We start from the raw sequence: 15,875 nt of genomic DNA on the forward strand, positions 1-15,875 counted from the left end.
CTCTATTAGCCCTATTAGGGCTCTCAGAATGGAAAAAGTTGATGTATTTTTGCAAACATCCCTCTTGGCCTCAGAGGGATGAGTTCTGGTGCACAATTCTCACTTACAGAGATTATCAGCATGGTCAGAATATTAAAATCATTATGCCATGTCCTGCCCCAAACATGGGGGCATAAATGTTAAAATACATTGTGCTATGTCCTGCCCCAGAATTCCCAATTCAGTGGAGCTGGGGAGGGACCTGAGAATCTGCTTTTCTGTCCATCTCCCAGCTGATGCAGTGCTGATGGTCCAAAGACCACACTTTAAAAATCATAGTTCTAGATAAATGAGGTGATAATGTAGAAGCACTTGAAAGAAGGTGACCTTGATTGCCTTCAGCGGCAGCCAGGCTCTCACATACTGTGACTTGTGTGGGTGGTGCCCCCTAGAGTCTCACAAAGCAGAGCCTGAGGGTGGTGGGGAGTTTCCTGGTCCCCATTCTCCCAAGTGTCTGTGCGAGGGTCCATTACAAAATATCTAGACAGATCTCTGAGCTCTTGAGGAAAAAGTCTTACGGTGGAAGGGATGGAGTTCAGCTTCTCTGCATGAGCTTAAAATGGGGCAGAGTTACTAAATTCACACCTCGCCTTCCCTCTTCCTTTCCTCCAGGGATCCCTCCTACATGGCCTCCCACTGGAGAAGCAACAGAGGAGCACACAGAAGGCCCTTCTGCAACGGAAGTGCCCTCAGCCTCAGAGAAGCCGTTCCCTTCAGAGGAACCATTCCCCCCAGAGGAACCATTCCCCTCAGAGAAACCATTCCCCCCAGAGGAACTGTTCCCCTCAGAGAAGCCATTCCCCTCAGAAAAGCCGTTCCCCTCAGAGGAACCGTTCCCCTCAGAAAAACCATTCCCCCCAGAGGAACTGTTCCCCTCAGAGAAGCCAATCCCCTCAGAGGAGCCATTCCCCTCAGAGGAGCCATTCCCCTCAGAGAAGCCATTCCCCCCAGAGGAACCATTCCCCTCAGAGAAACCAATCCCCTCAGAGGAGCCTTTCCCCTCAGAGAAGCCATTCCCTTCAGAGGAGCCATTCCCCTCAGAGGAGCCATCCACACTTTCAGCCCCAGTGCCCAGCAGGACTGAGCTGCCAAGCTCTGGGGAGGTGTCTGGGGTGCCCGAAATCAGTGGTGACTTCACAGGCAGTGGAGAAATTTCAGGACACCTAGACTTCAGTGGGCAGCCCTCAGGGGAAAGTGCAAGTGGACTGCCCTCTGAAGACCTTGACTCCAGTGGGCTCACCTCTACAGTGGGCTCAGGCCTGCCTGTGGAAAGTGGACTGCCTTCAGGGGAAGAAGAGAGAATTACATGGACCAGTGCTCCTAAAGTTGACAGGTTGCCCTCTGGGGGTGAGGGCCCAGAAGTTTCTGGAGTAGAGGATATCAGTGGACTTCCTTCTGGAGGAGAGGTTCATCTAGAGATCTCTGCCTCTGGAGTAGAGGACATCAGTGGACTTCCTTCTGGAGGAGAGGTTCATCTAGAGATCTCTGCCTCTGGAGTAGAGGACCTAAGTAGAATTCCTTCTGGAGAAGGTCCAGAAATCTCTGCCTCTGGAGTAGAGGACATCAGTGGACTTCCTTCTGGAGAGGAAGGTCATCTAGAGATCTCTGCCTCTGGAGTAGAAGACCTCAGTGGAATTCCTTCTGGAGAAGGTCCAGAAGTCTCTGCTTCTGGAGTAGAGGACCTTATTGGACTTCCTTCTGGAGAAGGTCCAGAAGTCTCTGCTTCTGGAGTAGAGGACCTCAGTAGACTTCCTTCTGGAGAAGGTCCAGAAGTCTCTGCTTCTGGGGTAGAGGACCTTAGTGGACTTCCTTCTGGAGAAGGTCCAGAAGTCTCTGTTTCTGGAGTAGAGGATCTCAGCAGACTTCCTTCTGGAGAAGGTCCAGAAGTCTCTGCTTCTGGAGTAGAGGACCTCAGTAGACTTCCTTCTGGAGAAGGTCCAGAAATCTCTGTGTCTGGAGTAGAGGACATCAGTATACTTCCTTCTGGAGAAGGTCCAGAAGTCTCTGCCTCTGGAGTAGAGGACCTCAGTGTTCTTCCTTCTGGAGAAGGTCATCTAGAGATCTCTACCTCTGGAGTAGAGGACCTCAGTGTTCTTCCTTCTGGTGAAGGTCATCTAGAGATCTCTGCCTCTGGAGTAGAGGACATCAGTAGACTTCCTTCTGGAGAAGGTCCAGAAGTCTCTGCCTCTGGAGTAGAGGACCTCAGTGTTCTTCCTTCTGGAGAAGATCATCTAGAGATCTCTGCCTCTGGAGTAGAGGACCTCGGTGTTCTTCCTTCTGGAGAAGATCATCTAGAGATCTCTGCCTCTGGAGTAGAGGACATCAGTAGACTTCCTTCTGGAGAAGGTCCAGAAGTCTCTGCCTCTGGAGTAGAGGACCTCAGTGTTCTTCCTTCTGGAGAAGGTCATCTAGAGATCTCTGCCTCTGGAGTAGAGGACCTCAGTAGACTTCCTTCTGGAGGAGAGGATCATCTAGAGACTTCTGCTTCTGGAGTAGGGGACCTTAGTGGACTTCCTTCTGGAAGGGAAGGTCTGGAGATCTCTGCTTCTGGAGCTGGGGATCTTAGTGGGTTGACTTCTGGAAAAGAAGACTTGACTGGGTCAGCTTCTGGAGCCTTGGACCTTGGCAGAATACCTTCTGTAACTCTAGGAAGTGGGCAAGCTCCAGAAGCAAGTGGTCTTCCTTCTGGATTTAGTGGTGAGTATTCTGGGGTGGACCTTGAAAGTGGCCCATCCTCTGGCCTTCCTGATTTCAGTGGACTTCCATCTGGGTTCCCAACTGTCTCCCTAGTGGATACTACATTGGTGGAAGTCGTCACAGCCACCACAGCAGGTGAACTAGAAGGAAGGGGAACCATTGACATCAGCGGTGCTGGAGAAACATCTGGGCTGCCCTTCAGTGAGTTGGACATTAGTGGAGGAGCAAGCGGACTCTCTTCAGGAGCTGAACTCAGTGGCCAAGCATCTGGGTCTCCTGACATCAGTGGGGAAACCTCTGGACTCTTTGGTGTCAGTGGACAGCCCTCAGGGTTTCCTGACATTAGTGGGGAAACTTCCGGGCTTCTTGAGGTCAGTGGGCAGCCATCAGGGTTTTATGGAGAAATATCTGGCGTGACTGAGCTTAGCGGACTGGCCTCTGGACAACCAGAAATCAGTGGAGAAGCTTCTGGAATTCTTTCTGGCCTTGGTCCACCATTCGGCATAACCGACCTGAGCGGAGAAGCACCCGGGATCCCTGATCTCAGTGGGCAACCATCGGGCTTGCCAGAGTTCAGTGGGACAACATCCGGGATCCCTGACCTGGTTTCCAGTGCTGTGAGTGGCAGTGGTGAATCTTCTGGCATTACGTTCGTGGACACCAGTTTGGTTGAAGTGACCCCAACGACATTTAAAGAAGAAGAAGGCTTAGGATCTGTGGAACTCAGTGGCCTCCCTTCAGGAGAGGTGGGTGTCTCAGGCACATCTGGGCTAGCGGATGTCAGTGGACTGTCTTCTGGAGCAATTGACTCCAGTGGGTTTACGTCCCAGCCTCCAGAATTCAGTGGCCTGCCAAGCGGAGTAACTGAGGTCAGTGGAGAAGCCTCCGGAGCTGAAAGTGGGAGCAGCCTGCCCTCCGGAGCATATGACAGCAGTGGACTTCCGTCTGGTTTCCCCACTGTCTCTTTTGTAGACAGGACTTTGGTGGAATCTGTAACCCAGGCTCCAACTGCTCAAGAAGCAGGAGAAGGGCCTTCAGGCATTCTGGAACTTAGCGGTGCGCCTTCTGGAGCACCAGACATGTCTGGAGACCATTTGGGATCTTTGGACCAAAGTGGGCTTCAGTCTGGACTAGTGGAGCCCAGTGGGGAGCCCGCAAGTACTCCATATTTTAGTGGGGACTTTTCTGGCACCACTGATGTAAGTGGGGAATCCTCTGCAGCCACGAGCACCAGTGGGGAGGCCTCCGGACTTCCAGAAGTTACGTTAATCACATCTGAGTTGGTGGAGGGAGTTACTGAACCAACCGTTTCCCAGGAACTGGGCCAGAGACCCCCCGTAACATACACCCCCCAGCTTTTTGAATCCAGTGGTGAAGCCTCTGCATCTGGGGATGTGCCAAGGTTCCCTGGATCGGGGGTAGAAGTGTCATCAGTCCCAGAATCCAGCGGTGAGACGTCAGCCTATCCCGAGGCTGAGGTGGGAGCATCTGCTGCCCCCGAGGCAAGCGGAGGAGCTTCCGGGTCCCCTAACCTGAGTGAAACCACCTCCACCTTCCATGAAGCTGATCTGGAGGGAACCTCAGGCCTGGGAGTGAGTGGCAGCCCCTCAGCCTTTCCAGAAGGCCCCACGGAGGGCTTGGCCACCCCGGAAGTGAGTGGAGAGTCAACCACTGCCTTTGACGTGAGCGTAGAGGCATCAGGCTCACCTTCTGCCACTCCCCTGGCTTCTGGAGACAGGACTGACACCAGCGGAGATCTGTCTGGCCACACCTCGGGGCTGGATATTGTCATCAGCACCACCATCCCAGAATCCGAGTGGACTCAGCAGACCCAGCGCCCTGCAGAGGCGCGTCTAGAAATCGAATCCTCAAGCCCTGTGCACTCAGGAGAAGAGAGCCAAACAGCCGACACAGCCACCTCCCCGACTGATGCTTCTATCCCAGCCTCCGCAGGAGGGACAGATGATTCAGAGGCAACCACAACAGGTACAGCTGGGATCATTTTCCTTTAAGTGGGTCGGAGTGATTCAGACTGTAGCATGGTAGGAAGCAGTGTAGACTCAAGGTTCTGAGCTGTGCAGGCTTAGGCAGGTATCTTAACCTCTCTGAGCCTCATCTGTAAAACAGCAATAGTACCAGAGGAGAGTAAATAAGATATAAATATGTCGAGAACAAGGCTATATCTTTTGCACACAGTACACACTTGTAGGTTCACAATTGTTACAGTCACAGTAGAGTTCCATCACACAAACATTTATATGTGAACTCAACTATCTTACTCGGCACGAGAAGTACTGTTTAGATAGTGCTGGAAATTCTTCTCCTGCCCCTGGCTCATGGAATGAGCATGAGAAGAGAGAATGAATCTGCTGATGACATTTATGTGCCAATACTTACTTTGTGCAGGGTTAAAACCTGCACAGTTCAAGTTAATATGAAGCATCACTCCAGCTGTGTCCTGCCTTTGGACCCTGGCTCCTCACCCCGACCCTGTGCAAGTAAACCCTCCTCTGTACTGTAGTGATGGTCTTGCCTTGACACAAACCCAGAAGCTTCTGGTTTTCCTTTATTTTCTGGGGCCCCTTGCATCCCCCTGTGTACTGAGAGTCCAATCAGAGAATTCAGCCCCACCAGAAGCAGGGGCTCAGGAGGGAGAGAGTCCCCAGAAATCATGTTGACCCAAAACCAGCCTTGTGGGTTTCTGTGGCCTGAGGCCCCACCCTGGAGGTCTTGGAGGCTGCGCTGTACCCCAGGCAGCAACATTCTTGATGCCCAGCCTCTCCCTGCGGGTTGCAGCCTCTACCAGTTCCTGTGCCGAAAAGCCCTGTAGCGCTGGGACCTGCCAGGAGACGGAGGGACACGTCATATGCTTGTGCCCCCCGGCCACACTGGCAAGCACTGAGACGTAGGTAAGACCCTCGGCGGCCATGGGGGTGCAGACAGAAGGGTCGGGAGGAGGCGTCCAAGGTCACCTGAGGTGCAGGCTTCTTGTCACACTGGCGTAGAAGAGTACATAGTGATGTGTTGGGGTAGCAGCCACAGGATAAACATGGCATGTCTTTCTAGAGGGTCTGTTCTGCATGATGGTTTAGGAGAAAAAAGTCATTAAATTGAGAAGTAGTTCTTTTTTTTTGTCAAGCCAATGATTGTTTTATGAGCAAAATCCAAAAGGTGCTTGAATTTTGAAGATCAAGCTGGAGACTTCAAAAGAATGTTGAGCTAGGGAGTTATTGAAGAGAGCCAGTCATGCCCCGAAGTCCCTGGGAGGGAAAGTCCGAGGGTAGGCTGTCTTGCATCATCCAGAGTGGACCCCTTTGGGAAAGCCCCTAGAGTCCCCTCTATGCTTAGGCCTGGGTAGGGTTTGAGTACCTTTCTTGCCTTAAATGAGATAACACAGATAGAACTCATCACTCCCAGCTCCAGGATTCATGGCTGCAGGTCAGCTATGACCCAGCAGAGCCCCACCCTTGAGCACCCATCATGCTGGGGCCTCTGTTTGTCCAAGGAGCTTGTGAGGTAAGTGAGGAGCCTGGGGGATCCTCTGACTGGAGGTGGCTGCCAAAATGAGATGGTAGAATCTATGTGTCACTCCCGGAGCACCTGGAGGCCTGTGGCTGTGAAGACATTTCAGCTCATCAACATCACCACCCTTGAGGGAAGAAATGCCCGGTTCCCTCCAAGCTCAGATTCTTGGGTTAGCTCTCTGCACTGCCTCCACGTCCTTACCCCAACTTGTGTCTGGAGTTAGAACTCCGAGACCCAAGGCCTTCCGTTAAAGGGCTTCAGTCCTAAGACACATGCAAAATGCCTTTACATCCTACACAAAGGTACATTAATATAGATACCAATATATATGCAAAATAATACAGCAAGTCCCCTCCATGTAAATGAGTTCTGTACAAAGACCACATTCATAAGTCCAGTTTGTTTTAAGTCCAACAAAATTAGCCTAGGTACCCAACTAATACAATTGGCTATAGAGTGCTGTACTGTAATAGGTTTATAATACTTTTCACACAAATAATACATACAAAACAAACACAAAAACAAAGAAAACATTTTTAATCATACAGGACAGTACCTTGAGAAGTACCTTGAGAAGTCTAACACTGGCATACAGGCGCTGGCATCGAGTGAACAGGCAAGAAGAGTTACTGACTGGAGGAGGGAGAGGAGGTGGGAGATGGTAGAGATGAAGGGTCGTCAGCAACAGGAGATGGAGGGCAAGCTGCCATGTCACTCATGCCTGATGCTGAGGGCACGGGTTCTGGTTCCTTGCTGGAACCACATGTACGTTTGCATCTTTGAAGTTTGCAACTTGAAGGCTCACATGTAGGGAAATGACTGTGAATGAGTTATATGCTCTTAATATATATGCACTCTTAATATAAACCTGCTATATACTTGGCACTTACACAGGAAATGTGTGTATATATATATATATATATATATATATATATATATATCAGATCAGTCGCTCAGTCGTGTCCGACTCTTCGCGACCCCATGAATCGCAGCACGCCAGGCCTCCCTGTCCATCACCAACTCCCAGAGTTCACTCAGACTCATGTCCATCGAGTCAGTGATGCTATCCAGCCATCTCATCCTCTGTCGTCCCCTTCTCTTCCTGCCCCCAATCCCTCCCAACATCAGAGTCTTTTCCAATGAGTCAACTCTTCACATGAGGTGGCCAAAGTACTGGAGTTTCAGCTTTAGCATCATTCCTTCCAAAGAAATCCCAGGGCTGATCTCCTTCAGAGTCCATTCTCCTTCAGAATGGACTGGTTGGATCTCCTTGCAGTCCAAGGGACTCTCAAGAGTCTTCTCCAACACCACAGTTCAAAAGCATCAATTCATCAGCGCTCAGCCTTCTTCACAGTCCAACTCTCACATCCATACATGACCACAAACAGGCTCTAGGGTGTATACTATTCACTCTCTTCCCCTTTGGGATCAGCCTCTGCCCACATGTGCGGGCCGTGACTGAGAACACTATAGGCCTCTGTGGCCAGAGAAGGTTGGTTCTCCTAGGAAGGTCCTGGCCTTTCTACCAAGGGGACAGTGCTTCCACTGAGCCATAGTGACCCCAGAGCTGTAGACACACCCCTCTGTCTCCCACCTCCACAGGGAAGGCAGAGCACTACCTCTGTCCTGGGAGAGACCACCGCTGATGAAAACGTGGAAAGACCTAGTGTGCTTTACAGCACACAGATTCCTCAGTTGGCAGTAGAAGTGACTCTGTCTGTCTGGTAGACATCTTGCCAGGTGTGCAGACACGTCCCCCCTCCTGGGTCTGGGTGTGCAGTAGAGAGCAGCAGGGCGCCTGTCTTGGGTGAAGTGCTATGGAGCTCAGCTCTGTCAGCCAGCCCAGCCTGGGTCAGCGAGGAACAGACTCAGGGCCCAGCAGGGCTTCTGGGATGGGGGCCGCCACCAGGATCAGAGCCCCCTTGCTCTCTTTTAGTATCTTCTGACACCTCTGTCCATTCTTAGCAACTCCTTTTCCAACCTGATACTTGAAACAAAAATGGAATACTGGTATCAGAAGTCACACAGCAAGGCTCGCGTCCTGGCACCTCTGAAATTAGAAGTAGGTGACAATGGACCTTAGCTAATCTGCTCTAAAGACACCTTTTCTTTAATCATGTATATTTCCAATGGGCGTTCCTTCCCGCAGTTTCTTCCCAGGCAGCTCTGAGCCTGGTAATCATGTCCATTTGAAAGTGCAGCCCCTAGAGGTTAAGCAGTTTGCCTAACTCCGCTGAGTGAGTCCAATCAAGAACTGGGGTCTTCAAAACTCTTCTGTTATGTGCATGTGGTGAGGGCGGCGGATAAGAGTGCAAAACACTCTGTAATTAATGCATATCCCAACCAATTGGCTCAGACGGTAAAGAATCTGCCTGCAGTATGGGAGACCTGGATTCGATCCCTGGGTCAGGAAGATCCCCTGGAGAAGGAAATGGCAACCCACTCCAGTATCCTTGCCTGGAAAGTTCCATGGACTGAGAAGCCTGGCAGGCTACATACAGTCCATGGGGTCGCAAAGAGTCAGACACACTGAGCGACTTAACTAACCAACTGGGTTAAAAGATGATTACAATGACCAGTTGAGGAAACACTTTTATTATTTCAATTAACAATTGAATTAGATCTATTCAGTAATTACCTAATCAATTGGCCTTTTAGTTTGAGTTATATTGATAAGCATTATTTTAATAGCGTATTACTAGTTCTTTTTCCGGGATATAATTTCCTGGTGGTAAAGACGGTACAGAACATGCCTGCAATGCAGGAGACCCAGGTTTATCCCCTGGGTCAAGAAAATCCCCTAGAGAAGAAAATGACTACCTACTCCAGTATTCTTGCTTGGAGAATTTTTTGGACAGAGGAGCCTGGCGGCCTAGAGTCCATAGGGTCACAAAGGGTCACATGACTGAGCGACTAACAATTTCTAACACTTTTTGTATCAAAAACATTTGTGTGCTAATATCCAAGAAATGAATTTGTGATTTAAAAAAAAAGAATTGAGGTCTTCACTGCTTAACACATCCAGATGAATAAGAAATCTTCTCTTGAACATAACAACCAGTTGTTGGTCTTAAAAAGCTAGAAGCTAAATTTCAGGGGAACCAGAATTAAGAGTGGCTGTAGTATCACATTGGTTCAACTAGAGACAGACGAGCCCTCGCTACCTCATTTGTAAACAGTGTCAATGATGGTGGTTCTGTGCTTTAAGACCTAGTGCCTCGGTCCCACTCGTACAGACTCTGATTAGAATAGTCCTGTGGCCTTGGCACTGGAGTTTTTTAAACTCCCAGGTGACTCCAGTGTGCAGGCAGAGCTGAGAAACACTGCTGTGAGGATTAAGATCATCCATGTACATCTTACAGGTTCCCTTTTCTGTCTCTCATGCCACTGATTACGAAAAGCTTTGTCATCTCTAAAGAGTGAGTAGTAAGAGTCATCCACGTGCAAAATCTGGCATCTCGGTGCCCACCACGATACCCCTGGGGTCCCAAGTCACTCCTGTTCAATTTAACTCGAGACTTGGCGCTTCCAAAAGGACTGCAGATGGTGTCCAGCATCCATAGATCACCCACCTGTCATGTGGCTCTAGAACCAGGAACTACAGGTTGTTAAAAGGCCTTATAGATCTGTGTCATCTTGTTTAGTCAGCATTCTGTAAACAGGTTCTTGATAAATTATTAATCTGTACTCTTTACAGCAAAATAAATGCTTAATGAATACTCAGATTCTTTAGCAAGGCTTCCCAGGTGGCACAGTGGTAAAAAAAAATCTGCCTGCTAACGCAGGAGACACAAGAGACGAAGGTTCAATCCTTGGTTGGGAAGATCCCCTGGAATAGAAGATGGCAACCACTATTGCCATACTAGCCAGCCTTTTATCTTCCCTGGTGGCTTAGAAGTTAAAGCGTCTGCCTCCAATGCAGGAGACCCCGGTTTGATCCCTGGATCGGGAAGATCCCCTGGAGAAGGAAATGGTAACGCACTCCAGTATTCTTGCCTGGAGAATTCCATGGACGGAGAAACCTGGTAGGCTACAGTCCACGGGGTCACAAAGGGTCGGACATGACTGAGCGACTTCACTTACTTACTTACTGCCATACTGGAGATGGCACCCGCTCCAGTATTCTTATCTGGTAAATCCCATGGACAGAAGAGCCGGGAGGGCTACAGTCCATGAGACCACGAAGAGTCAGACACGACTAGCAGCTGAGCACTACTGCTTCTAAAGGTCCTTTGGCAGTTAAGCACTGAACTGGAGAGTTCCCTGGCAGTCCAGTGGATAAGACTCTTCGCTTCCAGTGCGGGAGGTGCAGGTTTGATACTTGGTGGGGGAACTAAGGTCCCACAGGCCGTGAGATGTGGCCAAAAAAAAAAAGCAAGACTATCCTATTCCTATCGACTTAAAAAGCAGAAGCACTCTCCTCACTTCCATTGTTAACACAGTATTTCTTGTAGGAATTAGATTTCTGATCCTGACGTTTCAATCCTGGCAGCTCCTTAGAATCACCTGGGAAACTTTATTATTTTTATTTATTTATTCATTTTTGGTTACACTGGGTCTTTGTTGCTGTGCATGGACTTCCTCAAGTTGTGGCAAGTGGGGGCTACTCTGGAGTACTCGGGCTTCTCATTGCAGTGGCTTCTCTTGTTGTAGAGCATGGGCTTTAAGCACACAGGCCTCAGTAGTCATGGGTTTAGGAGTTGTGGCACACCAGCTTAGTTGCCCTGTGGCATGTGGAATCTTCCCAGACCTGGGATCGAACCCACATCCCCTGCACTGGCAGCTGGATTCTTATCTATTGTACCACCAGGGAAATGCTGGACTGCTTTTAAAAAGTGCCATACGTGGGCCCCACCCTGAGCCATTCTGATTCACTTGGTCTGGAGAGGGACTCTGGTGGTGTTGGTAATTTTTTTTTTAATCTAAAAATTCACTATCACAATGATTCTAATGGGCAGCTAAGTTTAAGAAATCAGATCTCACATTCAATTTCCCAGCAATCACTGGCATTGCCTGGATTTCTCTAAACTCCATGGTTAGAAGGGCATGAACTTAAATTTTAATCAGACTCTTTTCTGTTTTATTGACATTTTTCACTTTGTGGATTTGAGATTCTGATCTATAATCCGACACTGTCTCTTCCCCCAGTGGGGTGATGTTTGAATTCCAGTGAAACCTTATCCCTGGGGATTGGGGGAAATGCTTTCAAAGCAAGTAAAAATACAGGGTTATAAGTCAAGATACAAATTACATCTTGACATAACCAAGAAGTCCACAGGCAGATTTTAACAGGCAACTAATTGAATTTAAGAAGTAGGATATTAAAGTTGCATCCAAGATCAACCTTTAAAATGTAAAAGACTTGACAGTATAAATAACTATAACTTTAATCATGTTTGTTTTTAAAGCTAATTGGAACTGATAAATATGCTGTTATAGTCCTTCTCCTGGAGAGGGAAATGGCACCCTGCTCCAGTGTTCTTTCCTGGAGCATTCTCTGGACAGGGGAGCCTAGCAGACTATAATCCATGGGATGGCAAAGAGTCAGACACGACTGAGCACACACACATAGTCCTACTATCAGTTGTGATACACCAGAGAGCAAGTATTTATGTTCAATTCTGTTCATCCTGATTGATCCTAGGTCTTTGCAGGGTGTGGAGCATCTGTTGAGCTAAGAAATTGCCTCTGTGCTTCTTGAGGGGATTTCCGCCCCCCAATCCTTGTTCAGTAGTCATGTCCAGGGTCATCACATATAGCCGCACAGGTTGTGCACTGAACAACTTGAGGGGTAGCACTCATACCATGGTATTTATGAGTGGCAGCCCCTTTGGTTGGATATCACTTGAGTTAAAGCACCTGCTGTCACTTCACTCCACTTTTTCTGTAAACAAAATAAACTCTAACGTGGATGTCTTGAGTTCTGACCCAGGCAACAGCTGGACAAGATCTATTCAGGGTAGAGGCCTGAGTTCTCCAATTCAGAGGCCAAGGTGATTATTTACAAGTATCTTTATTCCCATCACCTTTACCAGGGGTTCTTAGCTAGCGACATCACTAGAAAGCCTTGTTCGGGAACAAAAAAATCTCTTTTGGTTAGAGTAGTGGAAAGCGGACTCAGAGGCCCTACTCAGTGATGACCTGTGAGCCCTTGGCTGGGGAGGCACAAATGGTAATGAGATGCTGAGATCCAGGACTCCAGTCTCTCTCTCCACATATAACAGAGACCTGACTTTCATCCTCATGGCCTAATCTCCTCCAGTCTGTCTCCCCTTCTTACCATGTGGGCAGGTCACTTCATTTGTTTTCTTATCTATAATATGACACAATGACATCCATGCTATAGGGACACTTGGAGGATAAGTGGTTGTGAGATATGGTGTCTGGCTCAGAGAAGATTCTTGGAAGATAATGGCTCCCTCTCTTTCCTCTCTTCCTTCACACAGTCTGCCCAAAGCCCTTCCCATTCTCCATTTGTTGTCACCTTGTCTGGGGTCCCCAAAGTACAGCAGGGCCCAGCCCAGCTATTCTCATGGTTCCAGAAGATAAACAATGTTCTAACTGCCTTCACTGAAAGAGGTGGGGCAAATCAGGGCCAGAATGGCTCTTCTAATCAGAGGAAAAGAAGAGGCACCACAGGCCTGAGTGACCAAAGAGAAGGCCCCACCCAGGATGTCCCACCCTCTCCGTACTGCTGACGGCCTAAGTTGCCCCAGTGCTGCTCACAGGCTCTCAGGTCTTCAGGATTATGGCCCTTCCTTCCCTCCTCATCTGTGAATCTTGGGCGCTGTATGAAACAGCTTCTGAGCCCAGGAAACTAGTTCCTTGAGTTTCAGTCCCTGCAGCCTTCTCAGATTCTGTGCCCTGGCCAAGCACAACAAAGGAAAATGCACTGTCCCAGGGCGCAGGCCACGTGGGGAGGGCAAGTGATGTAAAATAAGCCTCTGGGACCACTGGAGGCCACTGGGCCTGACCTCCCTTGGGCCTCTGCCCTCCTACCCTCTCCCCCATGGGTTGGGCAGAGGCCCCAGGGTTGATGTCTAGCTCTTCTTCCCAAGGCCCACTCCCGTCCCTGCTCTGTACAACTGCTTTAGCGCCTACATTTGCTTAATACCCCCTTGCCCAGTGCTTCCCGTCTCCCATAATGACGCTAAGGGACCAAAAGACAACAGTAGAAGCAAAAGAGCCCCCCCCAGCTTCTGCCCAGCCCACCGGCCTGACCTATTGCTGCTACTGCTGCTGCTGAGAATCCTGGTGCATGCTGGGAATCCAAGTGCATGCTGGGATTTCAGCCCATTACTCCATGCATTTTGGTTTTGCTTGGAACAGTTTCAAACTTGGAACTGTTGGTTTCTAGCCCATGGTGTACAACTCCCTGAAATGAAGTCAAGAACTTTGTGAGAAGAGAGACCTCCCTGAGGACTTGAGATTCTCAGGCCCTCTCATGGCACAAACCCAGCTCGGGTCTAGATGACATCAGCGACGCACTAGTGAAAAGTGCTTTTATCTTCTTCTAAGAGGATTGACTTTAACGGTCTAGTCTGTCCTTAAGAAGTAAGAACTAAGTCCTAGAACGTATTTAGGAAGATGCCTACGTGGAGACCACCCATCAACACATCAGGTCCTGAAGTTTGTATGAACATAGCTTTACACATCATGCTGACTTATAAGACAGTAGAATCTATTCATTCCAGAATTGTATGAATCCCCTGGGAAGAGGAGCTTCCAATACCTTTTGTCATGTTCTCAGAGGAAGGAACCCAGCAGGTGCCTTTGAAGAATGAATACAAAAAGCGTAGAAGGATCTTCTAGGTCTCTGGCTTCTCTGAAAGATACAGAAAGACTAGATAAGGAGTTCCAGTTCTCATCTTGGCTAATGGATGAAAATTTGAGGCAAAGGCCAATGACTTACCAGTATAAGTCCCACAAAGATGGACATCTTGGACCAGATGAACAGAAGGAGAGAAGAGTCTTCTGGGGAACAAGGCTGATGGATACCTGCCAGTATCCCAGGCTGGTGCTGGTGGCTTACTAAGTGCCTTGCCAGCTTCCAACACTGGGTCTCCCACTGGCCAGGATGCAGCCCTTCTAGAAATCATGATTCACTGGAGATGTCCCTGTTTTGAGGCCTTTGGCTGGAAGAGAAGATTACATGGGGAGATATTAGACTGGGTTTCTGTTCCTTCCCGCCAAGATAACAAAGTTGGCTTCATCTTTATAAGATACTCTAGACTTTTATTTACTGAAGACAAAGAAGGTTCTGCATCCAAAAAAAAAAAAATCTCATGTGAATATTCCACGCTGCCATTTTCTCATGAACCTGTACTCTGCAGACCACTTCTAGCTTGTTTGTTCTAGTACTGCATGGCCTTGTCCTCTTTCCTTGGTTCAGACTGACAGAAGAAGTTAGGAAAAGAAAGAGCTCTAACTAAGCTTCCAGTATTTGAATTCCAGCATCCTTGCTCACTGCCATGTTAAGAGCCAATTCAGACCCCAGGGCCGCTTGAAATATTCACAAGAGAAAACACCTGGAGGAACTCCAAGCTCACTCTCACAATAGGACTTTGCCTTCACAAGCCCCAGATCTCTTCACCCACTGGGAAACCTGGCTCCAATGCCCCAAGCTTGCCAATCAAGAATCACACACATGCAAGAAAACCCTTGTTGGATCTTTGGCTCAGTGCTCCAAGATGGCGGCAGCAGCAGCAGCAGCAACAGTTCTTAGGAAATCCAGGGCTGTGGAGAACCGCAGGGCTGGCCACCCATAAAGAAGCTGCAATGCAATTGAGAAGCTGGAGTTGCCGGCAGGAGTCCTAATGGTGGCCCTTGGTTTCTTGCAGACATTGACGAGTGCCTCTCAAGCCCTTGTCTGAATGGAGCCACCTGCGTGGATGCCATCGACTCTTTCACATGCTTATGCCTTCCCAGCTACCAAGGGGACGTGTGTGAGATTGGTACGGCTGTCTCGGCTTCAGCTAATGTTGCTAACTGCTGCACCCAGCCTTCCTCCCTCACCCTTCCCTGCTAACCACAGGTTCTAGGCCCTGGCTGGACCCCCCACCCAAGATCCATCCAGGCAGCCACTTCCAGGGCCACAACTGAGAAGTCAGCTTCCCTCACTTTCACTCCTTCTCTTGCTGTTCCCCATGGAAACCCTCCTCTGGTGCACTGGCTGACCTGACCACAGAAGAGCCAGGCAGGCCAGGCCAGTTTGTGTTTTGGAAGGTGGAGCTATAGAGGAAACTTTCAAATACTAACCTTCTCCAGGGCTGCCAGATGCCACCAGCAAAGTTGGTGCCTGCATCAGACTAAGAAGACAGAGCCGATTCCATGCATTTGTCTTGAAGGAAGCTATGGGTGGGAGTCATTGGTCCTTGCTCTGGATGATGGCCATGGATCCTCCCAGCATGCCCATGGGCTTGTGTCTGCCTGCCGTCTTGCCCATGGGACTTTAGTGGCCCCTCCATGGCCAGGGGAGCCACTGCACCACACTGGCCAAGCTGACTTCTTCTTCTCTGGCAAGAGCTATGGTTGATCTGTCTGAGAGCTCCCATGTCACCAGCATGCTCAGGTCACACATGCACAGGGACTGTTTCGTGTCACCTTGTCATCAT

At 49.2% G+C, this 15,875-nt stretch overlaps 1 protein-coding gene across 1 annotated transcript in view; it reads left to right on the forward strand.

Moving 5' to 3' along the window:
- Nucleotides 1-15,875, forward strand: part of ACAN (aggrecan) — a 68,929-nt gene that overhangs the window by 46,769 nt on the left and 6,285 nt on the right. The window contains exons 12-13 of the mRNA XM_070775099.1: nucleotides 652-4,722; nucleotides 15,102-15,215. Of these exons, the coding sequence (XP_070631200.1) occupies nucleotides 652-4,722; nucleotides 15,102-15,215 (4,185 nt within the window). The remainder of the gene's footprint in view (nucleotides 1-651; nucleotides 4,723-15,101; nucleotides 15,216-15,875) is intronic.

Source organism: Bos indicus, chromosome 21 (genome assembly GCF_029378745.1).
Source record: "Bos indicus isolate NIAB-ARS_2022 breed Sahiwal x Tharparkar chromosome 21, NIAB-ARS_B.indTharparkar_mat_pri_1.0, whole genome shotgun sequence".
Lineage (NCBI taxonomy): Eukaryota > Metazoa > Chordata > Mammalia > Artiodactyla > Bovidae > Bos > Bos indicus.